Source organism: Telmatherina bonti, assembly GCF_933228915.1.
Source record: "Telmatherina bonti genome assembly, chromosome: 1".
Classification (NCBI taxonomy): Eukaryota; Metazoa; Chordata; class Actinopteri; order Atheriniformes; family Telmatherinidae; genus Telmatherina; species Telmatherina bonti.
Window position 1 is genome coordinate 28896217 of NC_136619.1, and position 25936 is coordinate 28922152.

At 37.0% G+C, this 25936-nt stretch overlaps 1 protein-coding gene across 1 annotated transcript in view; it reads left to right on the forward strand.

The window, feature by feature from the left end:
• Positions 1 to 25936, forward strand: part of LOC306759510 (ephrin type-A receptor 6-like) — a gene marked incomplete at both ends in the record, with an annotated part of 67214 nt that overhangs the window by 35709 nt on the left and 5569 nt on the right. Inside the window, 6 exons of the mRNA XM_079245179.1 lie at positions 4242 to 4397; positions 8125 to 8469; positions 20544 to 20668; positions 20914 to 21076; positions 23471 to 23576; positions 24586 to 24653. Of these exons, the coding sequence (XP_079101305.1) occupies positions 4242 to 4397; positions 8125 to 8469; positions 20544 to 20668; positions 20914 to 21076; positions 23471 to 23576; positions 24586 to 24653 (963 nt within the window). The remainder of the gene's footprint in view (positions 1 to 4241; positions 4398 to 8124; positions 8470 to 20543; positions 20669 to 20913; positions 21077 to 23470; positions 23577 to 24585; positions 24654 to 25936) is intronic.

Here is a 25936-nt window from a genome sequence, read left to right on the forward strand (position 1 = left end):
TCTGTGTGAACTTCCCATCTGCATATCAAAGCTGAGATACCAGGCAGGGTAAATATACTCTAGCACCATCTGCTTCTGAAAACATAAAGCCAAGAGATGACTTATAAGCCTACACACCTTAACTCAAAATCACTTAGAATGCCATTATGTTCATGCAAAATGTGTGAGTGAGTTAGTGAACTGGTGTGCTTGACCATTCTTCTGCAGGATACTGGCTGAACTTATTTCTGTAGACCTAACTAAAAGAAACCTTAAGTCAAAAGTCTTGCCCTGATGGATAAGCCTTAAGGTAACCAGACCATGACAAATCAAATTAACATGTGTAATTTAAAACTGCAGAACAGAACAGAGTTCCCTGGTTAATTCATGCTCATCTCTGGGACAAAACTATCTGCATTCTGGTTGTACAGGCATTGACTAACCTGTAGCGTGTCACAGATAGGAGAAGTTTAAACAAATCATGTTGATGCTAAGACCACATGAAATATAGCTTTTAAAACAAAATATGAACATATGTCTCTTCTTCTTTTAGTGTTGCGAGCATTTGTCTTGTGAGCATTTGTCATGCATTTGTCCAGTTTGCAGCAGTGCATCTCAAAGTTTATTGTTCCACAAATGGTCAGTTTGCTCTCTGAGCTGCAGCAGATTTGATGTGTTTTTAGCAAATCCACAGGCTTTCTTCTGGTTGGTAGGTGGGCATTCTTTCTTACCAACTGCTAATATAAATGTCATATGATTTTACTGTATCTGTTATTTTCTGGGCAGAGAGGAAAAACGTAAGCGATTGAAACCATTTCTTCCAACTGTTCTGATGGGTAATATGAAATTGTCTACTAATAAAATGGACGAGCTTGAAATGTTGACAAGGTCTCAAAAGGAATACAGAGAATGCAGTTTCATGGCTTGTCACTGTAAAGGAGGAGATCTGGACAATCTGATATTGAACTGTTAGTCATGAGATTTTGTCCATATTATTTATCCTGAGAGTTTACCTGTGTTCTTCTGTTAGTGGTATATGCTATACCTGGTACCACTGCAAACACAGCCCCTGATGTCATCAGCTCAGCCGTTGCAGGGTACAAACACAGCATCCTAATGCATTCATTGCGATCTCTGGAGACTTCAACAACTTTTCCCACTCTGCAACTCTACCAACATTTCAACAATTTGTCAGCTCCTCCACTAGAGAAAATAAGATGTTGGACTTATCATTAAAATATATATACAGCTCCTCTACCGTGCTTGCTTTAGAAAGATCAGACTATAACCTGATTCTTCCTTCCTCCACATAAAAGCACATCATTCAGCAGCAACCAGATGATTAAAACCTAGTTTAATGAAACTGAAGATGCTCAGAGAGGGTGCTTTGAGGCCACAGACTGCAATGTCCTCTGTGAACCACAAAGAGATAAAATCAATGCCATGACTGACTGTGTGACAGATTATAACAACCTCGGTGTGGACAGCATTGTTCCAACCGGAATAGTGAGATGCTTTCCCAATAACAAACCCTGGATCACCAGTGACCTGAAAAAGCTTATAAACATTAAAAAGAAGGCCTCCACAGATTGGGACAGGAAGTTAGTGAAGGCAGCACCAAAACAACAAAAATGAAGAGGTGCAAGGAAAATTAAAAGTTTGAAAGTCAGCTTTATTTGAACAATGTGAGGGATGTGTGGTCAAGAATGATATAGGCTTCAAGTTAAAGGGCTATCAAACAGATGGAAGTCTAGAAAGAGCTAATGAGCTGAATGTTCTTCAGTAAGTTCAGTTCCACCAGCCCAACAGACCACACACTCTCCACAAGCCTCCACTCTGTTACCCTGCAGCTCAGCCATGGACATTAACACAGCCTCATCTCCCTCCACGTCTACTGAGACCTCCTCTTCCTACTCCTCTAGCCTGTCTGTCTCCTGCTGCCAGGTAAAGAAACAGTTGGAGAAACTGAACCAAAATAAGGCTGCAGGTCTAGACGATGCAGCCCCAGGGTTCTGAAAACCTGCTCAGAACAACTATGTTGGATTCTTCAGCATTTTTTCAACACCAGCCTCAGTCAGAAAAGATTTCCTGTGCTGTGGAAAACATCCCACCTTGTTTCAATGCCTAAAAAAAAATCCCAACCATCTAAACCAAGAGACTGCAAACCAGCTGCCCTAACCTCACATCATGAAACCACTTGAGAGACTGTTATTAGCTCACCTCAATAAGCAAGTGAACACCTTAAAGCACCTATTCCAGATTGCTTATCATAATGGGCCTGGGGTTGAGGACACCATCATCTACCTGCTTCAGAGGGCCTGCGCTCATCTACATCAATCAGATAACACTAAGGATCATGTTCTTTGATTTGTCAAGTGGTTTTCTTCCAAAAATTCCAGTGGACACTTCTACGACCACCTGGATTTATCACTACGGAACAAATAGACCCCAGTTCTTGATATTGTGTGTCTGAAATGGTGGTCAGCAACACTGGAACGCCACAGTGGATTTAAATCTCACCTGTTTGTGCACCTCGAACGTCAAGTAAACTCGGAGTCCTGTCATCTGCAGAAATACTCTGAGGATTCTGTGGTTGTGGGTTTTATCAGTGATGGACAATAAGCACAGTACAGAAAACTTGTCAGTGGATGTCACATAAATATATATATATATATGTGTATATATATATATATATATATATATATATATATATATATATATATATATATATATATATATATATATATATATATATATATATATATGTGTGTATATATATATACATATATATATATATATATATATATATATATATATATATATATATATATATATATATATATACATGTGTGTGTGTGTGTGTGTGTGTGTATAGCCCCCACAGTTACTTTGTATTGCTTATTCTGTGTTGAAAATATATCCTTCTAACCCATTTTTCATGAAGTCTTGATTTAATTTCACTGAGTATTACCTTTATGCTCTATTATTGAATTGTCTGTCTTATTGCTTTCATATTCAGTTGATAATTTAGAAATAATTACCCAACACATAAAAATGCTCTGCATTTGAAGACAAGTCACTGTGCAATACATTTCCCAGAAAATTAGAAAACTTCAATATTATACTCTACCGTTGAAGTAAGCCTGGAAAAAAGAAGCAATCAGCAATGGTTTTGCCATCTTCTGATAAGCCTTTCTGAGAAGTACACAGATAGAAAAGCAGGAGGGCAGATGGGAAAAGAAAATATAGTGGAAGAAAGATGAAAACCAAGAAAAGGTGAAAACTGAGGCAGAGCAAAACAGTTAGTGAAATATTGAAAAGATAAGGAAAGGTGAGTTGGCTGTGTTGATGGAAAGAAAGAAACGGGAAGGTGAAATTGTTGTGGGGTATTCGAAAGGGAACCAGTGTAAAGATGGAAAATTGAGAATGCCTCAGTCAGCAGAATACACAGAGTGCAGAAAGCAGGCGGTAATTATTTTATTCCTCATGCATTATTTGTATGCTAATAGCTTCCAAATAATACCAGAAAAAAACCAAGCTTTTGTAACCTTTATTCAAAGGAAATCTGCAAATAGAAAGTCTCTTAAACCTGCTGTTTAAAGTAAATCAGTTTTATGGACCAATTTCAATTTCTTTTTCTCTATTTACTTTACTATTTATGATTTTTTATAGCTGATATCTATTGAAAGTATGACTCAAATGTTTTATTTTGCAGATGTCCTATCATTAGTCTGCCACATTGTAATAGTTTGACTACATTATCACATATTTTGCTTAAATTTGTTCATTTGACAATGGTTACTTCAATATAATAAATTTACCTTTAATCAACTGCATTGGCATCTCTTCTTAACACCTGAATTTTTTTTTTCTTAAAACAATATACAGAGATTTAATGTCAGTATTAGCTTACTTAATATGGTTTCTATGCAAACATTAGTTGACAAGCTTATGTCTAATTATTACAACATTATTTAGCTTGTTGAACATCAGTGAAGGTAATATTCAGTACCTGCTGATAAGAAGTAATCTTGGTGCTTGCCAGTTGTGCTTCTGTGATCACGGTTGCACAAGTTTATAGTCTATTGGTTGGCCTTTGCAGTCTCGTAATTCCTCCATTTTATGCTTTTCTAAAAACACGTCTGTTTTGTGAATCTGTGTTTGGAATAAGGGCATTACAGATACAGACCTAAGATGTAGTGATGCAAAAGTATTTGCACCCTCTGTAATTTGTTTTTTTCTGCCTTCTTGTCTTCCTCCAGCCTGTAAGCCTGGCTTCTTCAAGGCCTTTGCCGGGAACACGAAATGCTCCAAGTGTCCTCTGCATAGCTCCAGCCATGACCAGGCTGCCACCATCTGCCACTGCGATAAAAGCTTCTACAGGGCTATCAAAGACCCCTCCACGATGGCATGCACAAGTTAGTAGAGTTCTAAATTAAACTTTATACTTATTTGGATAGAACATTTTTTTATTTAATCTGGCAATTCTTGGTTCTTTTTTACTATACCTTCCTTTTTCTCGTGTGTTCTTTTATCAGTTTAGTCATGTGAAGTCCTTATATATGCCAAAAAAAATCTATAATCAAATACAAAAAGGGAAATAAAAAATACAGTAATCCCTTTTACCTTCAAGTGACCTCAGTGAACTGTAAAGCTGCGTGATTTCATGAGCAAATTGTACGTCTTTTATTGTTTTTTGTTGATGGCTGATTTTTTGTAAAACTCACCTCTGCAGTTTGACTGCGCTAGCAAACTATAGCAACATGAAAAACAACATTGTAAATCACCTTGAATCATAAGAAAGTGACCTGTAAGCTAAATACACACATATAAACACTCAAAAGGAAAAAAAAAAAAAAGAAGTCAGATGTTTCAAGTTGCTCTATTAGATTTTCCGACCATAACTATCCATGTTCTAGACTCATTTGATGGCATTGTGACATCTATAATGTGCATTTCCGGTGATGTCACAGTCCAGCAGCATTACACAGTGAAAAACAGCATATCACAAATCTCTTTGCCTGAAGCATTGTGTCTCATGTTTGCAATAGATATAAACACACTGGTCATTTTGAACATGCTCCATGGCAGCTTCAGCAAATAAACACAGGAAGACATTTTTGTGTGAGAGGAAAAGAAGAAAAGGGACAGAGCAAGATTTAAGACAGGAATCAAGACAAGCCTGTCTTTTACTGGCTAGAGAGAGCTCACACAAAAGCTCCATAGCGCATCTTTAATCAGTCTCAAAAGGGTCAAATTATTGGCGTCAACCAAAGAAAGCTTCTAAGGGAATTGCTGGAACTATTCAAACTAAGCTATGAACTTTATAAAAAAAAAAAAATGGAAGGATAGTGAGGACTCTTCATCTTCAGGGAAGAAATGTGATTGGGAAAAAAAGTAGTGCATGGTCATGACTGGCAATCACTTAAACTTTTGGTGAAATCAGATAGACTCTTGTCTATGTTTGATTTTGAAAGTACATGTATTTCCACACACACAATGTGAAAGAAACACAAGGGTTTTGGCCTAAATAGCTGTGTGGATTTAATAAAACCATTTATCAGTGGGGCTAATAAAGGGGAAAAAAAGCCGTCAATTTGCTTGGGATTGGACTCTGGAGCAATGGAAGAAGGTCATCTAGTCAGATGAACACAGAATTAACCTGCTCCAGAATAATGGGCAGGTGGAGGATGACATGCTTCCATCACCTGTTGACCTTCTGTTGACCATACAAAGTCTGTGTGGGCCGTCTATAAACTGGGGTTGCTGCAGAACGTTAGGTCTAGGTACAGCTGAGGTCAGCTGACTACCTGAATGGCTAAACTATTCGTCAATGGCACAACTATATTTCAAGATGGCGATGCCCGGATTCATCTAGCTCAGACTGTGAAATGATGGTTTAGAGAACATGAGTCATAAGAGTGAAGAAAAAAAAAATTATGCAACACTGACTGGAAAGAAATGTGATCTTACATAAGCTTATTGAAACATGCCACAGCAAATGCATACCATAATCAAAGCTTGAAGTAGTCCAACAAAACATTAGAGACTGGCTACATGGGATGCAGACAGTGTATTATCATGTTATAACAACAAGGTATAACAAGGCATTGTCAAGAGCAAATACTTCTAGTCACAACTATAAACATTTCATTGTCATCCAAGTAGAATGTCATTTCTTAATCAAATAAAAAAACAGCTCATGTATGGATCACTGCTAGATGACTTATTTTCCTTTTAACTGATTATCTACCTACATGGGGTCAGACTCCCTCTTAGGGTTGACTGAGGCTCAGAAAGAACATGTCACCTAATAATCGCAAGGTCACTGGTTCAACCTGCATGATGGATCCAAGTGCCCTTGAAAAAAATACTAAATGCCACAATTGTCCTGATGCATTAATCAGTATGACAGTGTGTGTGTGTGTGTGTGGGTGTGTGTGTGTGTGTGTGTGTGTGTGTGTGTGTGTGTGATTAATTCATGCACTCAATGTATAAAATAAAAGGGTGCTATGCAAATGAAGCTTTGTGGCTTTTTATGACTGTTCAAGCAGTCTAAAAAAAGTGATATATGATATAGAAGCACTTATACATTTGGGGTGTGCATACCTGCCATGGTATCATCCAGCTAGTCATGGCTATAGTTTTCCATGATTAAAAATCACTTTCTCATTAATGCTAAATGTTTACTTTTATTTTGAAATTTATTTTATACCAGCACATGTTTGCTGCGTCTACATCTATGGATTGTTTCACACTTGTGTAGTGTTTAGTTGATCATCCCACAGTTCGGTTCCTGGTTGCCACACCTGGTTGTAATCAGTCCTGACTCAATCTTAGTGTACTCGCCAGTTTTTTGTTTTTTTTTTGTTTAGTTTTTTTTGCCACATCTTCTCTGTCTGTCCAGCCTTAATGTGTTATTCTTCTATTTGCTCTTTTTTTCTTGCCTATGACAGTATATTGTCTGCAACTAAATGTTTAACCCTTGCTTTTGGATTTTGTCAATGTTAATCTTAAATTTGATCAGCTTGCCTTCAGAGTTTCATTTGTGCATAAACCCTATCTTTGTTTTAGATTTTACCTGGAAACTTTCTTGCTTTGCAGGCATCATTAAGTCACACTTAAAAAAGGTGTTGTTTTAACCCCCGATTTAGCACTTCAGCCTATGAAATATTTTCACATTTTCCTGCTTCTTCCTGGTTAATCATGCTGTGAGGTGAAATGCTACATGCTTAAAATTAGGACTGTTAAATACAATGCAATAGTAAATAAATATCAAATTGTTCTTCATTCAACTTATAAAATGACATTTAAGCCAAGTACCCAACTACAGTGTTAACAGTGACTTCTGACAGTATTCTACACAAATTAACAAATTTCATGTTGGCTTATAAATCTTGGAAGCATACTGAGAGTTTACTGCCTGCACACCTACACACAGATGTGCTCATAACACTTCAAATTACATTGTAAAATATTGTATAATATCATTACAATTTTAAAACTTCAAAAGAGAGCATTGACTTCAAAGGAATTAGACACAAAATATACATGGTGTCAGGGTAAAATATGACAAGTTATGTCAAAAGACATAACCTGTCATAGCTCGCCAGACACACATGCTAAAAACTCAAGGTATGCTCAGAAGCTGCCAACTTGCAAGAAGGTAATGATCATGTGCCAACTGTGTATCACTGTCAAGGTGACATGGATAGTACCTGCATCGTAAAATAAATGGATAAATAAATAAAATAACAGTTTTTCTTTAGTTTATCCAATCTATTTTTTTTTTTATAAAATACTTTAAAGACAACAATGCTGACCAAAGTGCTGTATATTAAAACACCAACAAATCATATCAGATGATGAAATGACTAAAAACAAAATAAACCTCAAAAAACTTAAAAAGCATTAACTGAAGTGTAGAAAGACAAGAATGAACCCTGTTAAATGTTTGAAGGCAGTGGGTTTCACAACTTTAGTGCTGCCATGGCAAAAGCGCCACCTGATCTTAAACAGAACTATGAGCTTCTGGTCGGCAGACCTTAAAGGTTGCGAGGGAATATCAGGCTGAAGCAGGTCTTACTGAGAGGGTGATGCTAATCCACTCAGTTTATATGCATCATATTTTCCTCTTCTTTGCAGGGCCTCCATCAGCTCCCAGAAACCTGGTCTCAGTCATCAACGACACTGCTCTATTTTTGAAATGGTTGCCACCCAGTGACACAGGAGGCAGGAACGACATCGCTTACAACGTCCTGTGCCAGCGCTGTGGTGGAGGTGACAGTGGTTTCAAACAGTGCGAGCCTTGTGAGCCAGATCTTCGGTTCATCCCTCGGCCACTTGGCATCACCGGTAGCTCCGTTGCGATACTAGATTTTGCCATGCAGGCCAACTACACCTTCCATGTGGAGGCCGTGAATGGAGTCTCTGGTTTGGGAGTGGCTGCACGTTCGCTGGCAAACGTTACTGTCAACACGCACCAAGCTGGTGAGTTGTAGACCTTTTCTACATTTCACTGCAGCTTTCATATTCTGTTTGCTTTGCTGTCTCAGTTACAGTCATGATAAGCATTATTTACCCGTAACTCCCCCCAGATCAGAGTAGCAATACATATTTAACAATAAATTGGTTTAAGAAACACCTTCAGCCATCTTGTTTATTAAAACAAAATATTCTTTTGTGTTCACCTTTAAAGTATAAACAGCGCCTAATTTCCTTACGATAAGCTTTCACTGTTCAAAAACATAGATTTTGCTTGTTGGACAACAACTTTTCTTTAAAATTGTTAAGTTTCTGCTTCTGCATTCTCCTTTCCTTTCATATGTTAACATTGAATTGACTTTGTAGCCTAAAGTTGTTAACAAAGATTAAACTAAAATCCTTCGTTGCATATATTGTAGTTACAAAATACTTGATTCGTGCTTAGTGAGTGTTGTGTTTAATAGCTGCATGAATAAATAAACATCTAGATTCACATTTTTCCCTCCTGAGAACTAAGTATCTTCTTCCGCAACCTCTCAAGCCAACTTAATGAGTCAAACCTTGAGACACACTTTGGACCCTTGAAAAGCTGACAGAGCCACTCTGAGCTGAACATAATCCTCATTAGTAGAATCCAGATGACCTGAGGTCTGCTGTGCCACAAGTTCACAAGGGATCATTGTCTTAAGCTTAAATTAAAAAAAATGAATTACCTGAACTTCAGCCTAAGTCTTATAATTCAAAGACAGGAATATTGATGGAATAAGTGATGAAGAAGGTCAAGATGAAGGATGGGAAGAGAGTGGATTAATAAATTATAATGGGGTATACATCCACATTTTCTCACTTTTCAGCATCATGGTTTGGAATAACATAGATGCCCATCAGTCGGTAACTAATAATGATTAGAAAACGCTATTTGTGCTGAATCACTTCTGTTTTTTTTTTAATGGATTATCTTTATTTAATTATTGCTGTTTAGTCATTTTTGATAAGTGGAAAAAGATGGATGGATGAAAATGTATGGCTGCAAACAAATACTGTACACACCTGACAGATTGAATTTCACAACTACATGAACATTACAAAGGCTGTACATCACGACACTGTAACGTGAGATCAAGCCTGTAAGCCTGAAGGAAACTCCCTTTTTTCACATTTTGACACAATTTTATAATGTCCTAGAGGAATTTTAACCCACTAGTTTAAAAAAACAAAACAAAACATAAGAATCTCCAGACATAAATTCTGTTTGTATCGGCTTCTTTTAAGACAATGTATCTAAGTTTTGGTCCTCAGGACCCCTTGCCCTGTATGTTTTAGACACGTTCCTCCGCCAAAGCACCTGAGTCAGATTATTGAACTTCCTCATCAAGTTTTTTGCAGTCCTTTATTTTATTCCAGTATGTTAAGGTAGGTTAAACATGCAGGACAGGTGGTCCTGAGGACCAGAAACACCACTTGTCTCTTCTCCACCTCTTCTTCAGGGTGTTGAAATTTGAAGATCAGTCCTGCAATTTATCACATTGAATTTGAACAGTAATTACTTCCTAAAAACCCTAAGTTCACTTGATTTGGTATGAAAAGTGTGGCGAGGACCCAAATGCAGGAACAGAGGCAGACTGCTGAGAAGGTTCCGGAAATCAGGACTGACTGACTGACTGACTGACTGACTGATTGATTGATTGATTGATTGATTGATTGATTGATTGATTGATTGATTGATTGATTGACGCACAAACTAAACTTAGAACACACACGAGACTAACACAATGGACCAGCAACTGACAACACAAACCAAGGGATATAAATACACGGAGGAAGTAACTAGACACAGGTGAAATGAATCAGAAAATCAAACCAGCTGAGCCAATGAACAGGAAAGCAAAACAGGAAACTAGACAAGAGAGAACTAAACAAGGAAAACTACAAACTAAAACAGGAAACCAGAACTAAGATACAAAAACAATAGACCATCATGACAAAAAGCTTATGGTTGAAATTATTCATTTAACTGGCCAACATTATTTAAACATCACAACACCGATGAGAACAATCAATATTGCAAAGATAAGTCAAAGTTAGATCATGATTCTTCTACATCTCTGCTTCATTAAGCTGAACCTCACTTCATTCTTGCAGTAAAACGTTTGAATAAATACTCATAGAGAATTAGTTGTTCATCTTTTTCTTAAAGCCCCACTCTGGCAGTAAATTATCCCCTTAAAGTCATGTGTGTGTCATGTCTGCTCCTCCTCCTTTGGTTCACTCAGCCTTACAGGTCTACTGATCGCCATACTACATTTCCCAGGATTCTCCTGCCCCTACCAGTATGCAGATCCGCCGTGCTCCCCTTGTTATCCTGATGTGTTAAACCTGTTTTCCCGTATTCAATCCCTGTGTTTGGTCAGCTTCCCTCTTGTCATTTCCTTACGAGGCCTTTTCTCTACATCTGTGTTTGTGATGTAATTTGCGATGTTTAGCTTAATTGAAAACTTAAATACATCATTCCTGCATATGCGTCAATCATCTCTAAGCTCAGTCTGACAGTGTGCACCTAAAGCTGTATCTTTCAAAGTTTTTTTCAGGAAAACAACCAGTGATGGCTTGAAAATTACGTTTCCTTCATTCGTTGAATATCATAATCAGCATCACTTTATTAAAGTCTAAACACAAAGAGTTTTACTCTGGTGAATTCTAGCTATCAGTGTGCTTTCAATAAAAAAGAATAAAATGTATTAAAGTTATTTAAAAAAAATATTTAAAACAAGAACAAATGAAATACAAGACATAAAAAATAGAATGAATTTAAATATAAACAAAATCAAAATAGTGTTTACATAGTATCTGACAGGTTGGTATTGTATATGTGCAACTGTGCATCACATTGCATTACTGTTCAGAGAAATGGCCCGGGGGAAGAAACTCTCTGTTTTGGCACACAGTGCTCTGAAGTGCCTACCAAAGTCTGTGTGCAGGGTGTGAGGGGTCTGCAAAAATGTTACAGACAGTACAGACTGGATGATGACATTTAAAAGGTGGTCTGCAGATCTATATGGATGGATCTCTAAATATACCAATCATGGCTTCTGCTGAGCTCATATTTATTTTCATGAATAAGTATGAGCAAATGAAAATTAGCAAACATCCCTTTAAAATCTGAAGCTGTGAAAATTGTCTTCCTGTTTTTGCTGAAGATTTGCCCAAAAATTTATAATCAAAGAAGCACTAAAACTCCAATAATTAGTAATACAGATTATTCAAACAGCTCTTATTACGTCTGCCACCTAGAGAGACTTTTCTAATAAAAGAAAAGACCATTTCACTGGACCCTTATGACCTTAGTGTGTGATGTAACATGGCCCTGTGATTTGAATGACTAATTATTGTCAGACATACGGAGGCCCTTATCGGAGTGAAACGGTTGTGTTTCTTTTAGTCTTATAGTTAAGTGTCTGTCACTTCAGACACCCAAATATATGTCCTCGAGTGCAGAAAAAGTGATTTTTTTATTCATATATCCCATTTAAATCAGTTAAATGCTATGAAGATAGCTTGTAACTGGAGAAACTAGATCAGAAGATAGTGCTAAGATAAATTATTTCAGATGTTTAGCAGTGAGGCTTCTCTTATCTCATGAACTCTCTCTGGCATATATTGCAAAGGCACATGAAACCAGCTATAATTGAGTATTGTATGGCCTAAAACTAAGATTTGTTAGTTTAAACAGAGGAGATCAGGGATGGCTAACACGAGAAGCCTTCTGCAAAGTTCTGTACTTTGGTCTTTTCTAATGAGAAAGGTTCAGACCACAGTCAGTCACTGCTGTGACCAATAATTTTTCAGGCTCACACACTGTAATTTATCCTCTCATATGCAGTGAGAAGGCTTCCTATGAATAATAAATGCCTGAAGAATATCCACCTTTCTTACATTGATCTCATTCATCAGGCATTTATTATGCAGCTGCTTGTAGCCATGTGGTCTCCCAGGTCCTTCCAGCTCCTGCTTGATGAAGTCGACACCTTGTCCAGTGTCTGCATATTGTTTGCTTTGCAACCTGTGCATTTTAAGCAGGGACGAAAATAGTGAGAGGAAATTGCTCTGGAAAAGTACTTTAACTTTAATAAAACCACATGTAAATAAAATATGACTGAATGTTTACTAGAGTAAAAGTCAAATGCAGGTTGGTGTAAATTCCCCTTCAAATGAATAGCAGAAATTCAATATATATGTTAGTGTGACATAAAAGTTGTTATCTACCCAAAAACAACAGCAAATCACGTATCAGTTGACAAACACATTTCTGCTCATGCATAAAATTGTCATTTGTGAGTGTTGCTCCCTTCCTCAGAATAATCTCTTAAGGGATAACCTAAAATAATTCATTTAGTGAATTTAAATGACATTAATTACATAAGCAGACACTTTTGTAGACCATCAAAAAAAGCTTTGGCAATCACCAAACTCACTAAAGCCAGACATACAGAAAGCTGGAAACTGGTTTGTATGGAACAGAGCCCTGCGCTGGACCGTTATATTAATCCTGTACTCTCCCACTGGACTTGTGACCATTGCTGCCCATTGGTGCCCACTGGTGCCGGCTGCTGCCAAACTGGCACATTCTGACTTTTTTCACTGACCTTTTGTCCTTTTCTTGTCCTTTGTCTAATGTGTTTACTTGAGCTTGTTGATGGAAACTTACAAAGTCTAATTTTGTTCTGGTGTTAGAAGTCACTACAGACAAATTTCAATCAGATGTAAAACCTGTTCGCCTTTACTTTTGGAATGTAAAGTCCCGTCAGTCTTCTTGTTAACTTTTTTAATCAATTTTGTGGTTAAATGAGCTAAGAACCAGAGCCAAAACCAATAGGTGATTTTGCAGCCACATGCTTCCAGCCAGAGAAGCATTAACGCCTCCAATGAAATTTGTGCAGGACCTTTTATGATACAAAGAATCACAACGCCAATGTAGACCTGTTCTTTATTTATTCATTTAATTACTTTTTTTTATTTATTTATTGTTCCAATAAACAATGCCGATAGAGCATGGCAATGTATTTTTTAAAAAAAATATTGTTTTCAAAATATTCCAAAATAAAGTGCAAAAATATTTACTTTGTCACACTAACAAGGAAGCTCTGCGATGGATTGGTGAGCTGTCCAGGGTGTACCCCGCCCTTCGCCCAAAAGACTGCTGGGTTAGGCTCCAGTTTCTCTGCGACCCTTCATCGGACAAAGCGGTTAGGATTGCATGAATGACACTGACATAAATGTAGCATTAATCTATCACTAATTTTACGCAGCTGATTTAAGTGTCTGACATCGTTAATGAAACTATGATTGACTACCAGATATCTCTTTTAACCCTGCAATTACAACAGATGAAATCAGACCGACTATAATTCATCATAATCTTTTTATTTAAGGTATCAACTTGAAGTATCTGGTAGTTTTGTCAGCCGATTCTGTCTATTGTGGATTTGTATAACTACTTTGCTACTTATTTCTCCGTATCCTATTGTTTATCAGCTGATGGCCATTGACTGATCAGCTCATTTCCACATCTTACTAACTTGTGAATAGGAATTATTGATCTTGTTGCCACAAATAGCTAATTCATGGCTGCTCTGTGAGATTTTCCATACCATGCCACCCAGGTGTTTAAATTCTCTATCAGTACAGGGTCAAAAGGTGTAATCCAGCAGCTTCCTGCATTAAATGCTATTAGATATTACAAATGGTAAACAACATCAACAATGTAATCAATAAGGGTTCATAAGGAGACCCGAATGAGGCAATGAAACGAGTGCTTCATGTTGTTATCAAGTTTTTCCATTTTTTTAAAATTACGTTCAATTACAACAATTAATGTGTTTCAATTACATTACATGTTTTCAATGTATTAATTGTCTCTCTTTAAGAAATATCGGTAATTTCCTTCCTCAGTTGTTGTGTGGTTGCTTAGCCAATAAACAATGGTCCCAGTTATAATATCACTGTCATAGTTATACTGACAGCTTATACTGGCTAATTATCTTCAAGCACACAGTGAAAATTATTGTACTAAGGTATCATTATCTGGAATGATATACCGGCTGATAGGTTGTCATCCCGTGGAAGCCAGATGTCAGGTGTATATGTGTCACCGTATACCAGTCTCTCTGGGAAAGGCGGTAAGACTGATGGGGGGGAGTCAGAATGCAAAATAACCTCCACAGAGAAGGAGAGGCAGCCTGCGGGAATGTTCCCATTAGGATGTTTAGACTGGATTAACTTGTCAAACTGCCTTCATTTGGCAGACATACTGTAAGCAAACACAACCAGGCACATGAGCACACATGCAGGCAAACAATATGACATTCACACACATGTACCATCTCCATGCATGTGCATGGTTTGCTAGTCAGTTCCTCAGTGCTCCCTCCTTGCTTTTTCTTGTCTGCTTGTTTCTTTCCAAGCACATGAACATGGGTTCATATTCTCTTCTGGCTTTTTTTTTTAAAATCAGAAAACATAAAAGCAGTCTATATGATTCACATATTCACTCTATTAAGCTTGGAAATGTACTTTATGCAGTTTACTTGTAGCTTCCTGTGGGTAAAAATCTGCACTTTGTTGCAATTAGATACAGTCTATCTTTCATCCACTAAACTATTAAGCAAATGCAAATGAAAGAGCAATATTAACAGTATGTGGTGTTTATTATGTGCTTTAGCTGCATTTTAATAAAAGTGTTCATGATGCTGTTCAAAAAAGCTGCATTAAAAATCCATTTAAAGGCATATGCACAAAGCAAAGTACTTCAAAACATACCATAAGGTCATACTACTGACAGACTTGAGAGATTTTTTTTGTAAACTGATTGTCAAAAGCGGAGTTAAAAATTAATTTGATTTATTTATTAACTGCATCACTACGAGGAGTAACGACACATCATAACGAGAAGGAGGAAGATGCATACACGGAAGATATAGGAGCATCGGCTAAAGTGAGTCGCTGCAGCCAGATGTTTGTTCTGATCAACAAACTACCTAGACCATGTAGTTGTCAAAGTAGGTTGGTTCTGACTGATGCACCGCTCAAAGTCACACAAACATGGTTAATGCTTAGCTACGTGGTCTATGGACATAAACAGATGGTCTGTTTATGTCCATAGACCACGTAGCTAACCTCATGTTTATGCATTATGAAGATGAATTGTGTTCTATGTGTTTTTATTTTGTATATTAATTATGCTCTTTCATTTTGATAAACATTTTAATAATGTCCATTCCAAATTACGTGATACTTTAACTTACATGGTATATTGAGATGCATGTTCTCTTGTCTTTCAACAGAGTGGAGTGCTCATTGCTGAACATATGTCATATGAAAAATATAAAATACAGTTTGCTAATTGCAAAACTATACTTAGGTGTGGGTGTAAACCTTAAGTAACGCTTTGTGTTTGATTGGTTGTTTGTTTGATAATGGTCAGCTGATCATCTCATCCTAACAACACTCAAGGTAAGAAGTGGAAAGCAGAGTGAGCAATGAAAGCTCTGTGTTTATGAAGAGTGAACTACGCTTTGTGCAGGATACGCTGCAGGCTGGTTGTTGCTCAGCAGAGCGTTTGTCACTGAAGATTCCTCCCACCAAGTTCACTGCAGTAGAAGTCAGTGCAAATTTATCCAAAGGGTTCGATACACAGATCACAAATTTACTTCTACAAAAAGAGCACAAGCGCGGCCCCAAACACAGCTTACCACTGCGTTAGAACCTTATGTAAGATTTAAAAAGTTATACATAAGAGAGACTCCAGCAGAGGTTGAACACGAAAATTAAACTATTGAGCAGAGAATGACTCTTGTGGAGCCATTTGTTCTTTATTGTTTCACTTATAATTGTTAGACATTTCCATTGATGTTTAATAAAGTGTTGTCTGGTGCATTTTTGACAATAAGAACAGTGAAGTGTGGAACCATTTGTCTGACTGATTAAAATTTGAAAAAATAACTATTCTATTTACAGTTATTGAACAAGGGACTAAATATAGTGAGTTTATCAACATTATTATTAGTTTATTCTGTGGTAAATTTAGATTTTGACCATTAAGTTGACTTACATGTCATTTGATTTTGACACTGTATGAAGCATATACAAGCAAAGTGATGTTTTAAGGAATGTTTTGACTAATGATGCCAAACACACTTTAAAACTTTTTGTGAAATGCATAAAACAAGTTATTTTAAGAATTTGAAAGATCGTTCCAGAGTCCTGACATCATAATCATGTACACTGTTCTTGTGTAAAAAAAAAAAAAAAAAAAAAACCCCAAAAAAACCTGAAGACATGTTTTTTTCCAGAAAATAAAAAAATGAAGCTTAACAACCATCTAGGTAAAGAAAAGTGGTTGAATATTAGTTTAATATCCAATATTACCTCCATTTAGTTCATCAATCTCTGTTTATTATTTTACACTTTTTCTGGTATCAGTATTGTTGAAAATTCATGTCCATTCATGTCCAAGAAGTGTCTTCACTTCTGATCACAGTTAATGAGTTTTGTTCCACTTTTCCCAGGATTGGTTCAATGTTTTAAGTCATTAACCTCTCACATAAACTTCCAAATTACTTTGACTTGTCACCATTTTTGCTTTGACTCTGCTATAAATATGTTTGTTTCTTTTGCAAAATGATTGATCTCACCAAGTTCTTATATGCTAAATGCACAAGTGAACAATCTCCACTGTTACATGGTGTCCTGATTCAGAAGAGGATTCTCACTCTTACTTTGCTCCTTTCCCCTTTCTTTCAGTTGATTCTCCTCTGTTTTCATCTCTCCTCCCCGCTCCGGGAATAAGGCTGTCTTCTATTTTTACGCTCAGATGCTAGGGAGATGCAACCTCGTGGGATTTCTTTACAGCTCCCCCTGTTCCCTCATTCGCTTTCCTCTTGCCTCTCTGTCCTTTCTTTATCTTTTTGAGCATCTATGGCTGAGTTTTAACCTATTTTTACGTGTTGCCAATAAACCAGCTGGCATGTATAGATTCTCTGTTATCTCTTATTATGTGAACTGTGTTTAAACGGTGATGACCATAATAGTTCTCTATGAGTCACTCATCCATAACAGAAGATATCCAATAAGCAGATTGACTTTCATTAAACTGAAAATAGCTTCTTGCATGAATCTGCAGAGAGTTGCCGTTTCCTTACTTTGCCGAAGATGTTGATGCACAAAAGTCTAAAACTTTAGCTTCTCTGCCAAGGATAGAATTATACTGTAAGTTTTGTATGCTGAAGACAGAAATCCCCTGTACTAATGTAATTCTCACAAACATATTTATCTCTTAAGTGGGTTACACATGCGTATGTGCCTGCTGGCACTTCAGCTCCCAGAAACATCTTCATTACTTATTGCAGGATGATGTTTCTCAGCACCATCCTCGTTTGAGGGGAGGTTTTAACAAATTCATTCAAATCACAAGCACCTTCAGTCACACATGTACTTGAGTTGAATTCTAAATGCAGGGTGCATGATATACAGGATTTAATGTGAGAAATCCTTTTAACCCTTAAAGCCCCAGTGATACAGATCCCTGAAACTAACACTTGACAAATAGTCACCACATTAGGAAAACTTTCTGTTCTTTTTGCAAATGTTTTCCACCTGGAACTTTGTTTGGAAAGACACATTTTAACATTTGTGGGACTTTGGACATCATGTCCCCAAAATCAATTAAAAGTACATAAAATACAAGTTCCCAAATAAATAGTTTTACATTTAATAATTATGAAAGCAAAAAAAAAGAGGTCATTTGGATTTCCACTCATAGAAAAGACTGATGTTTTAATCCACTACATCATTCGTTTACGTTTTCTGTCTTTTCACAAAATAACGACCCAATGTTGCCCTTGATGAGCTCATTGTGTGTTTGTGTTTTGGATAAAACAATCTGTAAATGAGTCAATCTTTTGTGAAAAGGCAAAGAGAATTTCTGATTTTCATTAGAAGGTGTCAACAGCTTGTTTTGGTAATTTGTGAAATTACCTTGTTAAAAACACGTCAGAGCTGTCAAGCGTTGTGGTTTAATTGAGATATTATGACATGGTGTGGCTACTGACAAAACACTTTGAGTTTTGTGTCAGATGTCTGAACTTCTGCACACAAATGTAAAAGTTTGACAAACCCTAGATTTACATATATTTGTCATCCTAAGAGTGAGTTTTTGCTAAAGTCAGCATTTAATTCTTCCTTTCTGTGCACACCATTTTTCTCTGCACTTCTCTGGGTGTTTGAGCTGCTGGACTGTGAAGCGCTTCGTCTGGGCCGAGAAAATCTTGACAAGTTCTGAGAGTTGGGTTTAAACCCCAGTGTGTTTGACTTAATGTAGTGACATGCCACCTTCTTTAAAGGCTCCATCCAACTGGTGGCTTTCTGTATGGAGTAGGTGATCTGCTCCTCTGAGCGTGAGGTCAGTTTAAGAAATTTTGTCTGGCCCTAAATTTGTATTCAAGTGATGATCTTCCAAACAGTGTGCTCAACAGCAGAACCTCAAGATCTACTCATTTGCAAAGTCATATTCTGCTCAAGTAGCTGCTTTATAAATAATTGACAGCCAATATTTGAATCTCTGCTTGGTGATTTTCTGATGTGTATAGCAGCCTTGAGTAAGCCATTCACTCAAATACAGCAGTAATGACAAATAGGCTGAGCAGTTGCAGTAAGTCTCCAGGTTTTGTTAACAAAATTGTTTCTCAAAGGTTGCATGGTACATTATTGTGGAGTTTGCCACTGCACCTTGTTTCTTGGCCCTAATTTTCTCCCCTGTGAAACTGAAATTATTTTGTCAAAATATTATGCGTGATATAGTAAGTAGTGAATAAAATGAACTTGACCTTGCTGGGTGAGCGGGGGTTGCTGTTGCTGAAATATAAAGGTGGGGAAAACTGTTAATGAACAGGAAACAGTGTTGAAACTTGCTAAACAGTCAATATTAAGAGTGTGTTCACAGTGCAGAGTGATGCCATTTTACCTTATCAAGAAAATATCCATCATGTGGTAACCTAAAATGCTACATAAGGTAGCAACTGACCCTTTTCACTTGTATATTTCCCACCATCTCTCCGGGTGCTTTCTTAACCTTTACACAAATGGGTGTGAAACAGCATGAAGAGGTGGTTTTGCAAGGATTTCAAGGTTAAAACCTGTGACCAAAATATCTCACTTATTGCCGGCAAGCTGACAACTGTCAAGTGACAGTGATGTATACTGGATACACTGGATGATCAGTGAAACAAATGTTACTGCAGTAATTCTCCTACACATATATATATACACACATATATATGTATATATATATGTATATATATATATATATATATATATATATATATATATATATATATATATATATATATATATATATATATATATATATATATATATATATATATGGCTGTCGCCCAAAGCCAGCTGGGATAGGCTCCAGCTTCCCCGCGACCCTGAATTGGAATAAGCGGTTCGGAAAATGAATGAATGAATGAATATATATATATATATTAGGGTCGCAGGAAGCTGGGGCCAATCCCAGCAGTCTTTGGGCAAAAGGCAGGGTACACTCTGGACAGCTCGCCAGTCCACCGCAGGGATGATCAGTGTTATCATATATAAAGATTCCCAGTAATCGGTTAGAATTGAAAAAAAAGCTTTTCACATGAGAGGTAAAATGTCTTTTTAGGAGTGTGGGGGCAAGCAAAGATGTCCAATTGCCAGGATGACTGAGAATCTAGACCAGGGGTGTCCAAAGTCGGTCCACAATGGCCACTGTCCTGCAAGATTTTCAATGTATTTCTTCTTCAACACACCAGACTCAAAGTAAATGGATCTAACAGCCTATAAAGGTCTGGAGAATGATTCATTAATTTGAACCAGCTGTGTTGGAGCAGGGATGCATGGAAAACCTGCAGCATTGTGGTCCCTCAAGGACTGGAGCTGGACATCCCTGACACCAGGATTGTTTTTCCAAACAATTTTCTTCTCACATGTTTATGATGTCAGCTGTCTGAATATCTGCCCATTTTTTACTAAACTTTCAGGTCCTGCTTTTGTGGGTGTCATCAGGAAAGACTGGGCCTCTCACAACAGCATTGCCCTCTCCTGGTCAGAAGTGGAACAGCCAGCATCAGACATAGTAGACTATGAAGTCAAATACTATGAAAAGGTAAAGGATTTATTTTTAATTGCTAATTTCACTCACATATCATTGTTTGTTGTTTCCAATTAGACATTATTATTAGATAAGTTTAGAGCATGCAGCTATGAATTCCTATTTTTTCTTTTCATAATCATTGGATTAAAATGGATTATTCTACCATTGCTGTGATAACAGCCTTCTGCAAAACCTTTTGTATCTGACATGCTAAAATGTACTTTAGTCTATCCTTTCTTCTGTTTCTAATTGTCCAGGAGCAAGAACAGCTGAGCTACTCATCAACACGGACCAAAACTCCCAGCGTGGTGGTAACAGGCCTCAGACCCTCCACCGTTTATGTCTTCCATGTTCGAGCTCGCAATGCTGCTGGCTTCACAGCCTACAGCCACAACTTTGAGTTTGCAACTGCAGCTGAAGGTATGACCATGCATGTGGCTGTTTGCATTTACATAGGAGAAATAACAGCGATGTTAAATCACTGTTGTTATTCAAATGCAAAACAAACTCCTAGAGTATTATGGTATTATTTTGCCATTGATTTATATTAATTTGTAATAATGCTGTTGTGCTTGTTGCCGTTGTACTAATCAGTCTCCAGCCTGCAAAATACACTTTAAGTGGTGAACACGAAACTTCCCACCTTCATAGTCTTACACTTTATACACTGGTGCATCTGACATAATCTATTAACCCACTCTATGCACACCCACACATAACAGCATTTTACACACAATTTTGTAGTTTTCACTCATGTAGCTTGATTTTTTTCCTGTTTAAATTTTTACAAAAACTTGAGGAGATCTAAGACTGCAACATCTATAAACTTGTACCAATACACATAAACACAGTAATACTTTGCATGATGCACTAAACAAAGAACGTGTAGAATTAATAACATTTGCTTTGATCTAAAAACAATTTTCTTTTATTTTGATGGGGAAAATGCAGATATCTAAATGTTCACAGCTTTGATTAAGTCCGGCTGAACTGCCTTGGTTGTAACTAAGAGCTACAAATATTTTGTCCAAGACTGAACAGGCAAAGTCCTTAATCCTGGTTAATGGATGCCACTAAAGGTTTTTTTTTTTTCTTTTTACATTATCTGATAATTTATTTATTTTTTTTGTTAAGTAAACAGACCAGACAGAACAGACTCCATTTTTTCATTTGAATGTCTAATTGAGCTTAGTTTTTAAATATATTTTTTTTAAACATATTTAGCAGCTTTTTTATGAATATAGGTGATTCAGTTAAATCAGCACGCACTATTGCCTCATATCAACTGCTAACTCAAAAGTGAAATCAAACTGAAAGAATATAGTGACATTGTGATATCAGCAAACACCTAAATGTTATTCACAGAATCAATACAATATTAAATTGATCAAACTTGTGATTCATGCTTCTAGTTGTAAAAAACATCCTCAGCATGGGCTTCGGTCTGATCTGTAAAGGCTGAACATAAAAATCTTTCATTCATTCATTCATACATTTTCTGAAACCGTTTAGTCTAATGAAGGGTCTCGAGGAAGCAGGAGCCTATCCCAGCAGTCTTTCAGCAAAAGGCAGGGTACACCCTGGACAGCTCGCCAATTTATCGCAGCATAAAAATCTTACTTAAGCTAATTTTAAGAATACCATAGTAACTAACACACCTGGGATCTGTCAGTGTCAGATAAGCTTAAAGACAGAAACCACTTTGAGATTTTCTTTAAAAGCAGCATAGATTGGGGTTCAAGAATAGCAATGGTCCAAAACTGAAAGACAACATTTTTTAAACTGATTTAATGTATGTGGAAGAGGAGGTCGAAGTCAGGCAAAATGGCTTTTTGGTGGGCTGAATGTATCGCTAAGGACAAGCAGCACGGGATGACAGTGACTAAGTGGGTCAGAGAGACAAAGACGTAGCAAATATTAAACAGGATTATGTCTTTTTAGGCTAGCAGACCAGTCCAAGCTAGTAATTGATGTCTTTTCACATTGTTCATTAAGCTTATGCAAAGTTGGATGGGATTGGGACACATGTATCTCAAATGACTTTCTCTCTACAGAACTCTACAGAAGCAAGGAAATCGCATGATAAAGTGTAACATTTGTCAGAACATTAGTTATTTCTATGCTGTGTTTATTAATGTCTGCTTAGGTGGTTGGTTTTCTATTTAGATCATATTAATTATAAATAAATTCCAAAAAAGAAAAGAAATGACACTTTGGAGTTTTTCACAGGCACACAAAATTCTTTATGCAAATATTTTCTCATTAACAATGAAGAAGTTGGCTCTTTTTCATGCTTCTTTAAATAAAAATATAATGAAACAACACTACAAAATATAAGATTGGCAGACAGAGATGTGCAAATTACTTATAAATTTATCTATAAATAGATCTGTGTACTAATTAATTACTCACCACCAAGAACTATTTAGAGTCCCCAGTTAAACCCCAACTAAGCCTAAGCCTAACTCTAACCCTAACTTAACAACAGTTCTTGGCCTGTGGGATGAAGCTGGCGTGTCTGGAGAACAGCCAATGCAGTCACAGGTAGAACATGTTGATTCACACAGGGAAGCTATTGCTGTGAGGTGACAGCTGATTGCCACCAGACTCTGCAGCCCAGACACAGAACAAGAATTTTATAAGTAGCTTTTTAAATGACTCATTTGTTCATAAATGCAGAAGGATTAAAGAGAATAAAAACTGATCATGTCTGATGAAAGTATGAAATAAAATGCAGCAGCCCTGTACCCCTGAGCAACTTGCCTGTTCTCATATATTTATTTTTTGTTCCTCCTTCCCTTTCACATTCCTCAGATCCAGATATCGCTGATCAGGGCCAGGTTCTAGTCGTCGTCACAGCTTCTGTTGGCGGTTTCTCCCTTCTGGTCATCCTAACACTCTTCCTTCTCATCACTGGACGGTGAGAAATCTCCGTTTTTTTGATTCAGCCTTATCAACGTCAGGCCACATCCACATGCCCACAGACACACCCAATTGCATTTCTTGCTCACACTCTCCAGAGAACCGCAACAACTAGAAGTCTGTTAATGGACTTTTTTTTTTTGCCACCAAGCAGACACTCTTATTTTCCAAATGGCTGAACCAATTTTCTGCCTAATTACTCAGCTTGTAATGCATGTACCACCAGTTAGCTTCGTTCCATTAACCTCCAAAGGCTGGCCCAGGCGCTTGTCTTCAGTCCGCCTCTGGTTCATGCGTTTTTAGCATTAGTGGGACATTTTAATAAACAATGAAAAATGGCCAGAAAGTCCAGTAGTTTATCTAGATTTACACCAAACTGTGAATAATAATCTTTGATCTCACAGTTTGAAAGCATCAACTGGAAATATCTCATGTCAGATGAGGGAGCAGTGGGTTGGATTTTACAGCGAATCAACAATGCTGAAGGGTTAGATTGAATTATTTGTAGTCCATTTCTATATAACCAGTACACCAGTACACGCCAGCTCAAGCTAAATCTGTGTGAGTGGTTTTACGTAAGACCTATGTGATAGCAGCTTAACACAGGCATAAGAAGTTTTTTTGTTTGTTTGTTGTCTATTCCAACATATTTATTAAAGTTGTCCATAGATCATTAAGAATGGCTACTATGCTGTACATTTCCTTGCTGAGATTCCCAGGTTTAAAGAAAACAACTTGTCGTATCTGAATTTGTAAAATAAAAGAAAGGAAAGAGGGGAGGGAAGGAGAGAGAAAAATACATATTTAATATATATTTCTCTTTGGATCCGTGTTGGTTTCATTTAAATTTTAAAAATTCACAAAATTGAAAATAATTGGTTTCATCTGAGGTCTTCATAATCTTCACTTCCTTGCCTTTTATCCTAAATATCTGTTCAATGTTTCCTGCCGGCATTAACAAATTCACATTCACATTTCACTTTTGGCAATCTGCCTCACCTGGACAGGTGTCAGGGGTACATTAAAGCCAGGATGAAGTCAGAGGAGAAGAGGACTCGCTTCCACAGTGGGCATGGTACTGTATAAAAACATTTTACTGTATATATGAGTCTTTTACAAGCTGGTTTTGTTTCTGAGTCTTAGCTCAGAAACAAGCCTGGGGCGTCAAACAGGTGCAGTAGATAATATGAAGGCCCGTCACCAAGTCAGTGATTTATATTTTGCTATTGCAATAACTCACTAAAAGTTTTTTTCTTTACTTGTAGATACGGAAATATATTTATTATTTTAAGTTGAGTAATAATTGGACTATAGCCTTATTTTAAAGGCCAGTCTTGAAGTAGGTATGTAAAATCATTAAGATCCTGAAAGTTGCCTCAAGTCACATACAAATGATTTTGCAAGTGTTTGCAGCATCCTAATGACATGGTACATAAACAAACCCAGTTACCCATAATATAAGGTCAATCTATTATAATTGTAGGATCTGCTGCTGCTTATTTAACAATCTGAGAAAAAAACAGTTCTGTATTAAGACTTTTGTTTATCCTCTAATATACAAAACTGATATTTTCTAATAAGAGTTTAAAAACCAATTCAGCCTGATTTCATCCTACTTGCCAACATTGCAACAGTTTGATCAAATTAAGGCGATATGCAAGATTTAGCCATCTTTTCAACTTGAGCTCAATCCTCTTCTAAATTTTTTTCTGTCTTTTTACTACTTTGTGCACCATCAGCTCAATTAAGAATTTTGACATCCATTGAAAGACTATTCTCTGTATGTTTTGCTATTATGACAGAGATCCACAGTATATCCATCCTACGTATTTTTCTCACAGTTAACCACTTACCCATTATTGGACAGACTAAATTTGCACCTCAGGTTAAATATTGGTGTTTGACACTAACTGTGAGGCTACAATTACAAATAAGGAGAGTCACTGATTTCCCCAAGGAGATGTTGTATACGTCTAAGGAAACAAAATGCTGTTATTATAACAGTTTGGTGAGAGCTCTTGTATATTCGATCTGAGGCCTGCAGTAGCACAAGCGGGCCTCCCAGGAGAGCTGTTTCTACCATGTGCGGGCCTGATTAAAGGATACGTGATGGATCCAAAAAAAATGCATAACTGTTTAGAACAGTATTATGAAATGTTGACATACCTATCTGTGCTCTGTTTTTTGTCTGAACTGTCCTCTCAAGATATAAATGGTCAAACAGGGGTTTCCTGCGGATTTATATTGGGAAGACTTAAGTTTTATTTAACACCACATTATAGAGACTGACAGCAGTCTTGCCATTACAAACAACTACTAAGTCTTCTGTTCAGCAGAAGAAGAGCTTTCCTTGTTGTT